At 37.7% G+C, this 16,866-nt stretch overlaps 1 protein-coding gene across 1 annotated transcript in view; it reads right to left on the bottom strand.

Moving 5' to 3' along the window:
* Positions 1-4,261: 4,261 nt before the first annotated feature.
* SLC36A4 (solute carrier family 36 member 4) overlaps positions 4,262-16,866 on the bottom strand; it is a 37,133-nt gene continuing 24,528 nt past the window's right edge. The window contains exons 10-11 of the mRNA XM_052662151.1: positions 10,559-10,728; positions 4,262-4,569 (exon numbers count right to left, since the gene is read on the bottom strand). Of these exons, the coding sequence (XP_052518111.1) occupies positions 4,262-4,569; positions 10,559-10,728 (478 nt within the window). The remainder of the gene's footprint in view (positions 4,570-10,558; positions 10,729-16,866) is intronic.

Raw genomic sequence — 16,866 nt, 5'->3', positions numbered from 1 at the left:
TTAAGTTCACAAGAGCAGAATTATTGCGGTCAAGGTATAAATACCTTTATGGCCTTTGATTTGGGGTTGGCATATTGCAAGCAAAACGTATTAGTGTGACTGGTACAGTCTGGACCCTAAGAGAACGGTAAATGATGGCATGGCTGTGGCACTGGCAGACTGCCCTCCCAGCATTTACTCTGCAGGAAGTTCAGGTCACTGTTTTAAGTATGACCTTTCATTTTCAGTCAACTTAGGTTCTTATATCTCGGTGGTGCATAACAGCAGCTTCCAATGTAGAAGGTCACATGACAAGGAATTAACCTCAAAGACTGATTAAAATGTTACAGTAGAATATACTAGTGCCCTTTGCAGTTTATGACATTTGTGTCATTTAACCTCCTAAAAGACAAATTTATTTTAAAAAGGCATTTGCAAGCAAAATAATATTTTATTGAAAATTCAGAAGTTACAGTACTTTTAAAGACATTTTTTCATACTATAAAGAAAAATAAGTTAAAAGGAACATAATTGACTCAAGTGCACGGATATGTAGTTTTCACTCAAACAAACAACATCATTTCAAGAAACAAAACTCCACAGCTTAATTTATTCATGGTACAAGCATGTGTTTTCCTATTTGTTATCAAGAAAACTCTAAAGGAATCATTTTCAGGGTGATCTTTCAACATACATCTGTCTGGATCCAATTTCAAAGGCAAATTATATTAGTATATAACACAAAGTACTGGAATGTATATATGTGGATACATCAGGACTAGGTAACCTTGATATATAATTTTAAGAATAGGAGTGATTTGTCATTTCATTTTTTCATAGGGCAATAAATAACATTTCTAAAGTGTTTTCTTATCTCCTAGGTCAGAACCAACAACTTTGAGAATGGTGTTAAGCCTAGTGAGCACCAGTGGCATGAATAAGATTATGGTTAACCACACTGCCAATTTGTTAGTTATTACAGTCAGCCATTTAATGTTAGGAAGTATCTTGTTATACCTTTTAGTTCAAAGTCTCTCAAATTGTTTTATGAAGGGGAGCTAACTAAGACAAAAAGATAAAAATACTCATTTTAAAAAACTCATTTTATAGCATTGCCTTTGTTTTTACCAAGTTATTTTCTCAACAGAAAATATTCACTGAGCCACTGGTATCAGTTAAATAATTTTATTTATTACTTCTATTAGCTCTGCTATGTATCTTCTCCCTTGCAAATGAAGAAATGAGGGGAAACATATTATCAGTAAACAAATGCACTTCTCAGCTGCTGTTCTGACCTCTCTGGCATGTCAGCCCCAGAGGAGATATCACAGGTAAGCTAGAGTAAAGCATGCCCACAGCTGGACATGTCACTGATGTAGAACTTCAATTAATATCCCAATTAATATCTGTATAGCACTTAACAGTTAGAGAGCTTTTCTACAACTAATACAAAAATACTGAATGAAATTAGGCCACGTTAGGACATTTACAACATGCATATTGCATAAAACACTTACAAAAATGTTAACTGCATCACACAGACACGAGGCAGAAATCATTTCAACAGAGAAGAATCCAGAGGACAGGATTAAAACAGAATATGGCATCTGCTAACATAGTATGTTTTTCATTTGGCAACACTATGCAAATTGGTCTCTAAGAAAAACTAGGTCTTATTTCTTCACTTGTGGAGGAACCATGCCATTTGAGGAAAAACAGATCCTTTGATAAAAAAGAAAGGTCTGAGAGCCAGTGTTTTGATAAGCTCTGAAACTGGAGAAACTCTTTTGGCTGGAAAGCAACAGAGGTGACTGGCTTATCTCTGAGGTTTTCAGGGGTGAATAAAGTTTTCCTTTATCTTCCCCATTCCAATAGTAAAGTTCATAAGACACCTGGTTGGCTTTCCAAAGGTGTTTTACTGTGGTGGCAGATGAAATGCTGAAGTCATTTCAGCCAGAATGCAATGAACCAAAGATACTGGATAAACAATTTGACAGGTGCAATCACTCTCATTTTTTCAGGTCCCCAAATAAAATCAATAGCTGGTTTGATCAAAGTATCTTCTCTAATAACATTCAGAAAATGTTATGACTCATTAAAAATAATTTTCAAGGGAAAAATATTACCTGATTTTTTTTGCAAATGAAATAAACCATCAAAAATCCTTATATAGAGTGCATTTACGTCTACATAGTGTTTCTTGATAGGAACTAAAACTATTCTCCCCCTCTTCCTTTCTGCATTTCAACTTGACTCTGAAAATATACTCAACATTTATTCACAATATATAAATTAAGATTTATATGTTGCTATGATCAAACATTTGATATTTCACTAAAGTTGATAAATTTCATAAAGAAAACAAAGGCAAAACTACAAAAATAAAGTTTCACACAGACTAGAAATATTATCTGATACAGCTGACAAAAACTCTAATAGTGCTTTGTATTATATAATAGTTTTCAAGTCACTTTATACCAAGTTACATATCTTAAAAAAAATACCTAATTTACTCTTATATTCAAGATTATACAACATTCGCTTCAATGTCAATTACTTTTCCTACAATTTCTTCCACATTTTCCCAACATGACTAAAAGTTCAACATAACAGATTTGACATAAAAGTGTCATAAACAATTATTGGTGATTCTGGACGCAAATGTTTTTTTAAAAGTTTTGATGCTGATGAATTTGTACCAAAACAAAGTTTCTGATATACCTTTAGGATTATGCTCGACTCTATGATGTAAGCAAAAAATACTTGAACTGACATTTACATACAAAAATAGAGACTATATACATTGCAGTGATCTTGGTGATCTTTCACCAACCTCACTAAAAAATTCAATGAGTTTTAAATTATGATTTAAAAAAAATTAAGATTCTCAATTTTAAATTTAACCATTTTCATCTTCCATGCCCACTGAGATTCTTTGTTTTGGTTAATAACTGGGCTTGAAAAATATGGAGGAATAGAATAGAATGCATTTCTCTGGAAGAAGCCTGGAGCTCTCAGTATTTAACAGTTTATTATTGTCTCAATTTTCCCTTGGCTTGAATCTTTCTCTTATTTTGCCCATGTGGAGCAACAGAAGGCTCTGATGAGGAAGGCCATAAGGCCAGAAAGAGGGCACAGGTCCTGTATCATTCCAGGTATCTATTTTTTTTTGTCATTAGGAAAGATGGCACCTACAAACCTAGAAAGAAGAAACAGTAAGGACAGCTAAAGCCACACACAGGACAGCTGTGCACCATCCACCTGCCAGAAGCTGAACCAGCAAGGTGTTTCCACTGGCTCATTAAAGCGCTGCTTCTGCCCCACGGCTGCGCTGCAGGCTTTCCAGAGCTCCGTGACTGTCTGCTCAGGTCACATGCACTTGGCAAACATATTAAACCGACTTAACACTAAAGTGGAACTGAACATAATTTATTCTTTTTCTAGGATGTGACGTGAAAGGTAAAAAATCCTGGACCAGGAATCCAAAGATCAGGTTCTCTCGATCTCAAGCTGAGTGGTCTCAATCAAGTTAACTTTAACCATCCTGGGGGTATCTATTTCCACAGGTTAAAAAAGGACAAGGGAATTTGTATTTCACAACTTTTAAAGTCTCTTTCATGTCTGGTTGAAACACTAAGTCAGACTCTTGCACAGGCCCTCTTGATTTGCATTGTGAAGATCAGCTAAAAATAATTGTTTGGGGGATTTTCTGACACTTACATCATGGCTAATGAGGGTTTTCTAAACTTCCAAAGGGTAAACGTTAAGTATCTGGCTCTCTAATAAAAACACAATTGAGATATTTCTATACTAACATGAAGTATACTTTGAAATTCATTAGGGTGGTCAGATTTTAGTTGGAAATGGCATCCCATTCCAGTGTTCTTGCCTGGAGAATCCCAGGGACGGGGGAGCCTGGTGGGCTGCCATCTATGGGGTCGCACAGAGTCGGACACGACTGAAGTGACTTCGTAGTAGTAGCAGTATATACCTTCTTCTTTAATTCTCTTAATGCTGAAACCCTGTTCTCTCCTCAACCAGGTGATAAAAGAATAGCATGGAGGTAAAAGAATCTTGGTTGAATCATTTCTGACTGAAAGACAAGTAACAGTATTTCTTTAATTATTTAACATTTTAATTTTTTCGATTTTCAAAACTAAAATTTTTGAAATTGCTTCTAATATTTAAAACCAAGAAATAGGTTGTAGCTTATCAGTATTGCCAATGTGTCCTAGTGGTTCTTAAATAATTTCCAAACCGAAGACTCACATCTCTGCTTCTACTATTTCATACCCGATGTAAAACATGTCGAATTCAAATTTAAAGAGGGACCGTGTGGAGTGCTAGTGATAGCTCTGGGAGCAGGATAAATAATTTCTTCAACAGTTACATATGTCCCTAATAAGAAACCAACAACTCCAGTGAACACGATGGAAACGTTCTTCAGGACCATCCATATACTGTAGTGCTCCTTAGAGAATGTGAGAATTTCAACCAGGGGTGGCAGGATCAGGGCCAGCGTGCTGCTGCTCACAGCTCCGACGAAGGAGATCACAATGTCTAACCGAGGAATGAGGATCGCGCCGGCACCTAGAAAATCGAAAACACAAATTTTCCTTATGTAAATATCTAATACCTATGTAAACACTAACTACAGATACTTTGAATACATTAAAATTAACTGATGCAAGTAAGCACTATGAAACTATTGCTTGCGGAAGCATCTGTCACGTTTTGTTCTGAGCTAAAAATGAAAATAAAGAAAGAAACCAAAACACTGAGTGATGTTTCTCAGACTTTGACTTATCATTAGGGTTTCTTACATAAACAACTTTTAATTTTTGCTATGAGGTTTTGGGTAAAGAATGCATTTTCATTATTCTGCCATTCAGCTCATTCTACAAAGCACAGAATCTGGTCTGGTATGGTATAAACAAATGGTTAAATCAAAGAGAAGAGATAACTATTTCTTACATTAGAATTCCAATTAACCAAAATAGAAGAAACCATGGAAACAGAAAATCATTATTAAGTAAACACCATCAGTAATAACTGTTGCAGGAAAAGTCAATGAAGGATCCTAAAATTAATGGGCAAAAGGCTCAGATGACAAAGAATTTGCCTGCAATGCAGGAGACCTGGGTTGGATCTCTGGGTCAGAAAATCCCCTGGAGAAGGAAATGGCAACTCACTCCAGTATTCTTGCCTGGAAAATCCAATGGATGGAGAAGCCTGGCAGGCTACAGTCCATGGGGTTGCAAAGAGCTGGACACAACTGAGTGACTAACACTTTACACTTTTCTTTTTAATAACAACAGGAAATACCCCTATTAAAAACTCATTAATTATAAAGGGAAAAAAAAAGTAACTTTACTGTGGAGACACCTGACAGACACCACTTTAATCAAGTGATCAAAGTTAACATCAGCAGTCATAAGCCATAATGTGATGTACTGAGAAGTGCAAAGCATCACCTGTGGAATTCTTGTTAAAGATGCTTAACTTCAACCTAATCATAAGAAAGCATCACACAAGTCTACACTGAAGGAAATTCTACAGAATTACTGACACTTCAAAGATGTCAAGGTAAATGAAGACAAAAAAAAGGTAACTGTCAAGACTAGGGGAGACTAGTAGGCCTGACAACTAAATTCAAGTGGGACCTTGAATTGGTTCCTGGATCAGAAAAAGGGAAAACCAGTGAAATCAAAATGAGGTCTACAGATGAGTTAGCAGCATTTTAGCGATGTTAATTTCCTGGCTTGAACTGCTGTATTGTGGTATGTAAGCTGCTAACATTAGAGGAAACAGACTAAAGGGTTTATGGTAATTCTACTTTCTTGTACAGCTTTTCTAAGCTATTTCAAAATGAAAAGTTAAAAAAAGTATGCACCATTATTGTCAGCAGGATTTTATGCCAAGCTATTGACAAGTTTTCTGCAAGTTTTGATACAGCACTTTTTTGATCTTATCTTTATCTTACCAAAAGGTATCAACACAAGGTTTGCAAAAATCGAGACATATTCTTTCTCTGAAAGTGAAAGTGAAGTTGCTCAGTCGTGTCCAACTCGTTGCCACCCGTGGACTGTAGCCCACCAAGCTCCTCCGTCCATGGGATTCTCCAGGCAAGAATACGGGAGGGGGTTGCCATTTCCTTTTCCAGGGGATTTTCTGATTCAGGGACCCAAATCTGAATTGTCCTTAAATCACTGAATGATTTGTGAACGGTTGGAGTTGCCACCAGAAATGGTAGCTAAGTCTGCTGGCATGCAAGCTGTGACAACTCTATCACCACCCACCACCGCCACCAAAGATGACTACATAACCACAGTTCCAGCTGTGAGGCCTCTAATGATGTATGTGTCGGTGTTCCTCCTTGCCTTCAAAAGCTATCGGTTTTCTCACTGTTCTTTGTCATCCTTCTACTCCTAAGGTTACTCTCCTTTGCTTTGCTTTTCCCCGCATGTTTGTCTCTTACTGAACGTTCTGTGTGTGTGTGTGTGTGTGTGTGTGTGTGTGTGTGTGTGTAATTTAACTCATGCTCTTTGCAATCAAGTTTCGAGTTTCTGGTCTCCTGGTTTCTTGACTTCTTAACTGTTAGTTTATGGGTTCTCCCTCCCCGTATTCTCTTTGTGGCTCTCGATGTTTTTCCAGGAGGATGTGGCATTAATTTGGAGCCACCACATTTCTTAGAACCACACAATACTACTTACCACTTTTTATTTACATTATCATGAAAGCTAAAATCCTAAAAACGTTACTTTGAAATCATAAATATAGCTGCACTTGTACAAGACCGAAGTACAATAAATCCTCCTAAGTAAAATAATGTGAAGTTGGAACTCTGAACTAGAAATAAAGTGAATCCTTGTTTAATGGATGTGTGCTATACCATTTTAACACTTCTCTCAAAGGAAGTATAAAGCATGACTCTCAATCACAACAGAACATTTCAAAACCCAATGGCTTTTATCCATTTTGTGAAAAAACACTTATAGTAGATGGCAGTATTTAAAAGGACAACCAGACCAACATGACTACCACCTTGTCATCTAAAGAGCCTTTCATTTTGGAGTCTATTTTTTGTAATTAATGTTTTCCAATAGGCCAAGTTGTTATGAGTAAATCAAGTGAAGTATTTTTGGAAAAGCATCTGGAGAAACACTATAGTATTTTAGAATCTATTTATTCAGACTAAAATTCCATTTACCAAATGCTTTTAAATCATGAAATTTATCAATTAGATAAAGTCACTCTTTAAATGTTATATAACCAATATATATTTGCTAGTAAAAATGGCTTGAAATATTATTTAATAATGTTAGTAAAGAAGAAAGTGAAATATATATACTTTAGGCAAATGTGACATAGAAGAACTCAAAAATCACAAAAATAGTAAGTCAAAGGATAGCTTGGATAAGGATAGTTTATTCATTACAAATTACAAATATTCACTACAGGATTACTATAAATATGCTGCCCTTTGTCATTTACAGACAGTTATTATGAATATATCTGCTGCTGCTAAGTCGCTTCAGTCGTGTCCGACTCTGTGCGACCCCAGAGACGGCAGCCCACCAGGCTCCCCCGTCCCTGGGATTCTCCAGGCAAGAACACTGGAATGGGTTGCCATTTCCTTCTCCAATGCGTGAAAGTGAAAAGTGAAAGTGAAGTCACTCAGTCGTGTCTGACTCCCAGCGACCCCATGGACTGCAGCCTACCAGGCTCCTCCATCCATGGGACCCTCCAGGCAAGAGTACTGGAATGGGGTACCATTGCCTTCTCCGATGAATATATCTAGTAAGTACTAATTAATCTTATTCAGTATTTCCAAAAATTGTATTATAGAGGAAAAGAATGTATCCTTAAGGTATAAAGTTGTCTCTGACATGGAAAAAAAAAGCAATGGCAAAAAAGGCTCATTTTCTTGCATCTTAATGGTAAAAGCAGATATATCAGAGAAAAAAATAAAATGCTCGATACTGTAACATCAACAACACTCTAGCTTGTAAATCTTTTTTAAAACTTATTTTTAGTTTCAATTGCACTGGGTCTTCATTGCTGCACGCAGGCTTTCTCTAGTTGCAGAACACAAATAGTGAATGATCCTCCCCACATACCTACTGACTCTAAGATAGAATACCAGGGCACAGATTGGTACTTATTTTCAGCCACTGTGACAACTAAGTTAAATGGTTCTGGTACATCTTCACAGTATTCTACAAACTATGAAAGATTTATGCTTTATGTAGTCATAGTTTACTAAAAGAAGAAAGCATACTCTCAAATCCAAGGACTTTTCAAATTAGAAACAGTAAAAGGATCAATGAATTGGACAATAACAGAAATAAGTAGTATTTAACATATTTTGTAGGTTCAGTTCAAACAGGGGATCGAAATACTGGTTTGAAATCAAAATTTAGCAGCTTTTTCTACAGGTTTGCCTTTAAAATAAAAGGCATTTATTGCAGTCCAAGGTGGCCTCTGGCCAGTTGCTAGTCACTCTTCTCTCTTACCTGTGTAATGCCTACCTAGCAGGTAAGGATCTATGGGGAACATGCAGGAAGAGCCTGAGCCATCCTTTCAAGCTTTCGATTACATGAAGAAGATGCTGTGAAACGGCGATTCAATACTAAATGGAGACCTAGCCATAACATACAACCCAAGCTGATGAGCCCCATACTTTTGCAAGATCTGTCCTGCAGACGTGGACCGAGCACCTAGAAAGGACTATGGGGCCTGAAATGCGCAAACCCAGCTGGGCCTCCACTTCCCCTGCTGGTGCGGTACAGCCTGCTCTACAGACAGGACAAGGTCCCGCCAGCTCTCTACACACCCGTCAGTAGAGTCCTCCCCAGGACATTTTCAAGTGCTTTGGATAACGGATACAAAACAGGTCTGTCATGAACATCAGTTGATTTTAACTTGGAAGGACCTGCCAAAGATTTAAATGAAGGTCAGTGTCCAGAGATGTGTCTCAATGAAGTAGAAGGGCATATGACATGGTCTGTGTTCTCTGTGTCCAATGCATGCTGTAAATATAGCCCTCACATATGGTTAAACAGGCTTCTCTATTTTTAACTAAAAGACAGCAGCAACAAAGAACAGGCTGCAACTCTCGGTGCTCTCTACTCAACCCTTGAGGAAAAGCCCTGGCTGTGGGGATAAACTCCTGGAGGCAGAGGTGCAGTCTGGTCCCGACCGCAGCAGACAGGGAGCTCAGCATAACAGCAGCCAATGAGTGGAAGTGGGTGAAGTTATTAAAATTCAGTAGCTAACCTTAAAAGGAGACATGCATTCAGAACAGAACTGCCTTACATCTCCTGATAAAAGGACTTTGCCTGAAATACATCTTTTTATTTAGTACAGCTGCCAAACTGTCAATAAAAGTAATGTGTAAAGAATATTCTAAAACATTTTAAAATAATTTTTTCCTCCTGGGTGTTTCATTAATCATTGGAGCATGGGTTTACTGACTTCATTCCTCAATGTGATTTCCCTTATTAGTTGACATATTTCATTTAATTAATTGCTTCGAAAAGTATGTCTTATCTACTTTATCTACTTTGCCCAGCTTTGCTGTTTCCTTGAACAAAATATAATACACCCAATTCTTTAAATCTAGGCATAAGCTCCACCCCAAGGTGCTCAATGAAATTAAGAGTTGCCCAGAATTTCTAGTTCTACCATTCTCTAACCTCGAATGGGCCAAGACAGTTACTCAAATCTTCTCTAGAATTTCCAAAGCTGCTTGTCCCCCAATCACCAGTCATCTCATCCTTGGGATCATCCTAGGCAATCTCATCAGATAGGTCGGTGTGGCAATCGTCTTTCTCTTTGCAATTATAATAAAAGTGGTGACAACAAAGACAGTATTAACAGCAACTTCTAACCACTTTGTTCATATTTTTTAAATGTCTTATCTTCATTTCATAGTTGAGGAAAGAAGGGCTCAAAGATGGTTTGTAACTTAACTAAAGACCCAGCAAGGAAGTGGGAGGCCTGAGTTCTGAACCGTCGCGTCACTGTGACAGTGCCACGGCAAAATGAAGGCCCCTCTCCACGAGTCTCCATGATTAATTCTACCTTGTGGGGCATTTTATAATATGAAACTATAATAAGAGATTATACACACTCCTTCAAACAGTAAGTAAAATAAGCCACTAAAGCTGTTAAAGACCAAAACAGAACAAAAACCCATTCGTATAGGTAGTCATGCAGAGCTAAACTGTTAAACATACAAAAGTTAGCAGATATAAAAAAACCTCAGGAAACTAGAAAGCCAAAGCAAAATGTTATCAACCATATAAAGAGTCACTTATGCATCTGATTTAAATATACTTATATTTCAATCATGAGCAATATTATTTCGAAAATAATAATTTGGTTACTTGTTTTACGTGTGATAGGATCTGATTTATGATTTTCTTCTCTATCAGTAGAATAACAGAATTTTAAACCAAAATGTACCTAGTTAGGTGAACAAAATTATTTCAAAGATATAAAAACTACACTTTAAGTAGCTTCATTAGAAGAAATTCAACAATAAAAATCATTATAAGTATGCAGTGATACTTACAAGTAATAGTAACCAAGAAGGACCTTATTGCAAATTCATAGATATGCTTCCATTTAGCATGAAATCTGGATGTGATCACAGGGATAATTATCTCTGCTGGAACATAGAACTGAATTGAATATGTCACAAAGATGCCGAAGGAATACAGAATTTTCACTGATTGATATAACCTGTTAAAAATTTTCAGAATTTAGTCATTCTTTTATTTCCAGCTTTACCGACATCTAACTAACCAATGAAATTATAAGACATTTAAAGTCTACAACATGATGGTTTGATATACATTGTGAAAGAATTGCCACAAACAGAATTAATTAACAAACACATCCATCACCTCACATATTTGCCTATTTTCTTCTGTTTTGGTGGGAACACCAATTCTACTCTCAGCACATTTCAATCATACTATACAGTAATATCAACCACAGTCACCATATTATACATTAGACGCTCAGACCTTATTCATCTTTTAACCGAAAGCTTGTATCGTTTTACCAAACTCCTCTTTTCCCCCATCCACCAGCCCCTGGCAAACACCAATCTATTCTCTGTTTATCTAAGTCATAATAAAAATAAAAGAAATAAAATGAAAATAACCAAAATAAAAAGAAAGTTAGATTCATATTAAGACAACGTGCATGAGCAAAAAACAAGACAACATGCATGAACCTGGCGGGCATTATGCTAAGTGAAAAAGCCAGGTAGAAAAAGACAAATACTGCATGCTATCACTAATAGGTCAAGATTATAAACAGCTTTCCTAAACAGCTGCCAAACAAGGAGGAATTTGATTACGTCTCCTTCTATAATGTATTCATCCTAGGAGTGAAGGAGGAAGGAAGAAAGCTGAGTAGAAACAGATTTGAAAATACTACCAACCGCAAAATTAAGGAAAGAAGGAAGGCCTCAGCGCTAGGGACAATACAAACTTACTATTAAAAAGACCTCAAGGTATATTTCTCACCTTGATGTTTTAAAGTTTAAACATACATGGTCAAGCTGTTGAAATGTACAAAATAACCAGAAGACTCCTGCTTCATATACTTTGATACATAATTTTGGAGAACTGAATATTCTTATCAGTTTATTATTACAGTCCTTTTTTCTAATTATCTTTTAACTTACATGTTTTAAAAATATGATTAACAATATATCTAAAAATATATCATTATACATATAGGTAAAATAACTTTTCTATTGGTATAAAACAAATTTTATAGGTTAAGAATCTGGTTATTATTAACACCACTCAGGAATATTAATTACATGTAATTACTATCATTTGCTGTTACCCAGAGTAAAAATGGGAAATAAAATGGTCAGTATCTTTTTAGAAGCTGGTATATTTGTTAAGGATCCATCAGAGAGTAATACAGAAATCAGTGTTAAAGAGAAGCATTACAGTATTTTAAAGTCACCTATTCCATTTTTATTTTTGTTTCAAGAACCCTCTAATTTCTATGTTTCATGTCTATAATTTAGAGCACTCTATTTTTCTATACTCAACTTTCTTACATGTTTATCAACCTTTGTTCTCATTTTGGTTTTAAGCATGTATCTGTGGTAATTGTCCATATGTACTAATGTTGGCCATATATGCTAATCGTTTCAGAAATTTAATAGTATTTACTGTGATGAAAAAAGAAGACAGGCAGAGGAAAGGAAAGGCAGAGGTCATTTCAGCCAGGATTCCTAGATATAGGCAATTTTAATATTGGAAGAATATCATTAAGAATTTCTGAGGGCGAGAATGGAAGAAATAGTTCAGAATATGCAAATCTTTATCCTGTTTCCTTATGTTTCTCTGCATCTTTATTTACTGTGCCTTTTGGTGATTCCATTCTTGCCTAAACATTTTCATCTTAGGTAACAAATTCCTCAGAGGTCAACTCCCAGATTTCCTGGTAGGATCAATTAAGATAGCTTGACTATCTGCCACTATTTGTCATCTATATCTCCCAGAATATTTAACCTCCTAGTTCCTGTATGCTACAAACAGGAACTCAGACTTAAGATTTTTTTTCTGTTTTGTGGGGAATGTGAAGTCCCAGTTCACTTATCTAAATAAATTAAAATATCTACCCCACGTCTTCCCTGTTCTTACATGCTTCTCTCCTGTTTGAATTTTCCTATCCAATGTGTGCTTCAAAAGGATTCCATGTGTGAGATGGAAGAAGTCACTTTACTGCTTCTCAATGTCTGTTTATCTGAAAACTTAATATACCCTTGATATCTCTTAGGAGAAGAATGTCTGCTATTTGGATTACTCTAGTGGAAATCCTGGAAAGACACTGCCAAAACATCATTCAACTAAGACTAGCAGTTACAAGGGAAATGCTTTCATACGTAGAATACTATTTAATGAACATTTACTAAGTGCTGAGTAACGTGCTATATTATGGAGATGCATCACAAGCCCAGAGGTGGAGGGTTTCTGCCTCAAGGTGCTCCTGTTCTAGCTCAGAATTGTGAATTTACTTGATTGCTTAGTCGCTCAGTCGTGTCCGACTCTGTGAGGCTCCATGGACTGCAGCCTGCCAGGCTCCAAGAACACTGGAGTGGGTTGCCCTTTCCTCCTCCAAGGGATCTTCCCAACCCAAGGATCGAACCCGTGTCTCCTGTGTCTTCTGCATTGCAGGAGGTCCTTTAACCCCTGAGCCCTCGGGGAAGCCCAATTTACTTTATTATAATCTTTAAAATATACCCTTTACTTCAAAAGCTAAACGCACTACATTGAACCATATCACTCATAACTAGCTTCAAAAGATGATGCCTCATAAGACTGAAGGTGATAAGTGATTAATAACATGGAGTCTCTCTAATCCATACTTGCTTATTCTGGGGCTGCTCTCTAACTCAACCTTTTATTGTAGGAATACCCCATATGGACTCTGAGACTTTTCAGTCAACGTGGCATCAAAAGCCTTTTACAGCTTCTCATTGCTGGTACCTGGGCTCCCTAGGCTCCTGTGACAGTTTCAGTCACTGGCTGAAAGGCAGTGAGGCAGGGATTAGGTGGGCTCCTGCTTACATTTCTTGGGACAGAAAAAAAAAAAAATGGGCTTCAGGCTGGACATTCTACAGCTAGCCTCCTGTTAGAAATAACAACAGAAACAGGGAAAATAGCCAGACTATATCTTCTGTGCACACCTTAAGGTAATAGTCACGGCAGAAACAGAGAGGGGCTAAACCCTGTTTGAGTAAAGGATCAAGAGGTCATATATTTCCCATCCTTGGGGCAAGGGAGACACTGAAGCTCCTTGGCCTCAAAGGAGGGGGCACGCCCCCATAGTATGTGATGCCAAGGCTGCCTGCCATCCACTGCAAAATGGATTCCAGCCCAGGATTGGCAGGCTACAGTCCATGGTGTTGCACATGCCCATGGGGGAGGGTCCTAGGGTAAGTCAGGTGTGGAAAAAGAAACCCAATAATCGGCCCAAAGTAAACAAAGGCCCAGAAGAGCTGCCCTATGTGAGTGCCTTAACTGACTCTTTGCAGTGCTCTTCGTCGCTAAGGGGGACACCCCAGCCCTGCCCTCCGGGTGTGCATCTCCGCCTTACATCTTTCTCAGCTACACAGACTTTCTCCATTGGGCCCTCGCACTTGTGATTGCGTGTGTCTAATAACAAACTTTGTATCTCTTTTCACAGTTTTTGCCTCCTTGAGAAATGCACTTCAATGGGGGCAAGAGCTTCTAGCCTCTAAGCCTTGCTGATCTAGTGGCTAGTTTCATCCAGGCTACCCAGGTTCAATTTCTGGGCAGGAAACTAAGATCTCGCTTCACATCACGGCTCACTGCTGCCTCTCCAAGATCAATACCCAGCCAATAAAGTGTACATTACACATTCCCTAAACTGCTCAGCCTATTGCCTGAAGCACAGGAAGGGGAGGGAAGAAGGGACTCACACACAGCAATTCAAGATAGGAATCTCTGCGATAACCCCATGATTATCCTAGTCCAGACTTCTCATTTTGGCAGATTATCATTATAAAAGACAACCGCCTTCTCCCCAGTACCCCTCCCCCATGGCTAGTATTTTAACTCCTAGTTGCAGAGAACTCACTTCCCAATGCAGAAGATGTGAGAGATGGGGGGTGGGGGAGGGGGTTGATCACTAGGCTGGGAAGATCCCCTGGAGAAGGGTATGACAACACACTCCACTATTCTTCCCATGGACAGAGAAGCCTGCTGGGCTACAGCCCATAGGGTCGCTAAGAGTCGGACATGACTGAAGCAACTGAGCACACACGCACAGTTGCAACCATAAAGAAATAGACTGTAGGCCAGAAAAGGCATGTCTCCACAAGAAGGTGTTGCTCAACAGCAGTTCTCTCAAGGGGAGTATCTTGACTTGCTTTCCTGTTTTGTACAGATTTTTGTTTCCAAGGATACAAGGCTCCCCTCTTCTAAATAAAAAGCAGGTGTCTACCCAGGCTTTCCTGAATAGAAACTATGATCTTGTCAACTAAAAAAAATAGTCACAACCTGAAAGTGGAGAGTTGTTTTATTTGATAGTCTGGTTTTAATTAAGGCTTATAATGAGTTCCTTTCTAACTGGGGAGCCATAGCAATTAGGGAACAAGGCAAAGGTGGGAAGTGGATGCAGAAAAAGGGAAGGTCATTAGAGCTACTGCAGGGACAGTACCACCCCCTTGAGGTTTAGCTGTGAAAACCAAAAGCATGCCCTCCACCTCCGTGCCCACTGCTACTTCGCCAGGTTCCTAGCTCCCTGGGGAGAGGAGCGTCTCAACCTGACACGCAGGCACTCCCACCTCGGTATCTTCCCCCTTAAGACTTTCTTCAGATACGTTCATGAATAAGGGTAGGGGAGAATTCTGAGATCGTTTCTCCACCTACATCTTATAGTACTTGTAAAATTTACTTATGAATTTGCTTTTAGGATTTAGTCTAAACTTTACTTCAAGTGGAGAAATGTATCATTTTGTTTTCTAGACACTGTACTATCTTTGAAGAGAAACTAAACTACCATAATTCTTAGCCTTGATCCTCTTATATTAAGCTGTTTGTCGATACTCCATACTAAACTATTACAAAAAAGAAAAAAAGGAGCACTTTTGAAGGAAACAAAATTATATTATCAACTATAAAATAGGTTAATGAAATAAATGCCAAACAACCACATGTCTTGTTTGTAATCATGTCTCCAGCTTGAAACAAATGTTTAGCACTGAAACGGTTCCATCCTGGAATGCCTTCCTAAATACATCATAGCTAAAGTAAAACTGTAATTAAAAAAAAAGATAAACACATTGCATATGTGAGACTTGTGCAACCTGGAAACTACTCTAGGTACCTTCTCCTTATCATAAATTGTTCCCTACACACACTTGTTCTAACAACATTTTGGACTCTAATGAGGACCCAGGATTCAAATGTCTACTGAACAGCAACCAAACTCTCATCAGGAAGCCAGTCAAAATATTTAAATTTAAGGTTTCACAGACTTCCATCCGAACAGCTAAAGGAGCAGCACGATATTAGGTCAGCATTTATTCTTTGCATTTATCAAAACTAAGGAGTTACTTTCCATTTCATAAATAAGGGAGTAAGTCTACATCAGAATCACTGCCAATATCTTTATTAAATCTCCAAAGACCAATTTCTGGAAGAAGATAAAGACTCTATATATTGCTTCATTTAGCAGAATATGGTTCTAATATTAAAGAGAATATTAAGATGCACCGCATTATTTACAGCTGACCCTGGATCAATGCAGGGGTTGGGGTCTGACCCTGCATATAACTTCTGATTCCCCCCAAACTTAGCTACTAATAGCCTACCGCTGACTAGAAGCCTTACTGACAGTCAATTAACTCATATCTTGTATGTTACAGGTACAGCTATATATATTTTATAGATTCATGACATATCTTTTTTATATTTCTAGGCTATGTAGTTTGTGAGTTTTTTCAAATTGTCATGAATCTCAAAAATTTTTCTAACATATTAATTGAAAAAAATCCATATAAGTGGACCCATGCAGTTCAACCCCTGTTGTTCAAGGGTCAACTGTATAATGTGTCCTGTGTTCAGAAAGGACTGAGGCACATACAGTGTTAAAGCTGACCACTAAAACCTTGAGGGCCATAAGTGATGGGTTGTATGATTTTATCAGAAACCCAGAATGTTAGATTTTTGGCAGCAAGGATAAATTTTTTATTAAAGTGAGTCCATATTAAAAGAGTTCACGTTTCACCTGTTATCCAAATTTGGAACAACCTGTAATTTTAATCTTTTAAAAATATGCCACAAAAATCGGTAAAATAGGATGATCTCCTCTGATGAT

This window comes from Budorcas taxicolor, chromosome 25, assembly GCF_023091745.1.
Source record: "Budorcas taxicolor isolate Tak-1 chromosome 25, Takin1.1, whole genome shotgun sequence".
NCBI classification, from domain to species: Eukaryota; Metazoa; Chordata; class Mammalia; order Artiodactyla; family Bovidae; genus Budorcas; species Budorcas taxicolor.
The sequence above is the reverse complement of the archived record's forward strand: the minus strand, read 5'-3'. Positions and strand labels throughout refer to the sequence as shown.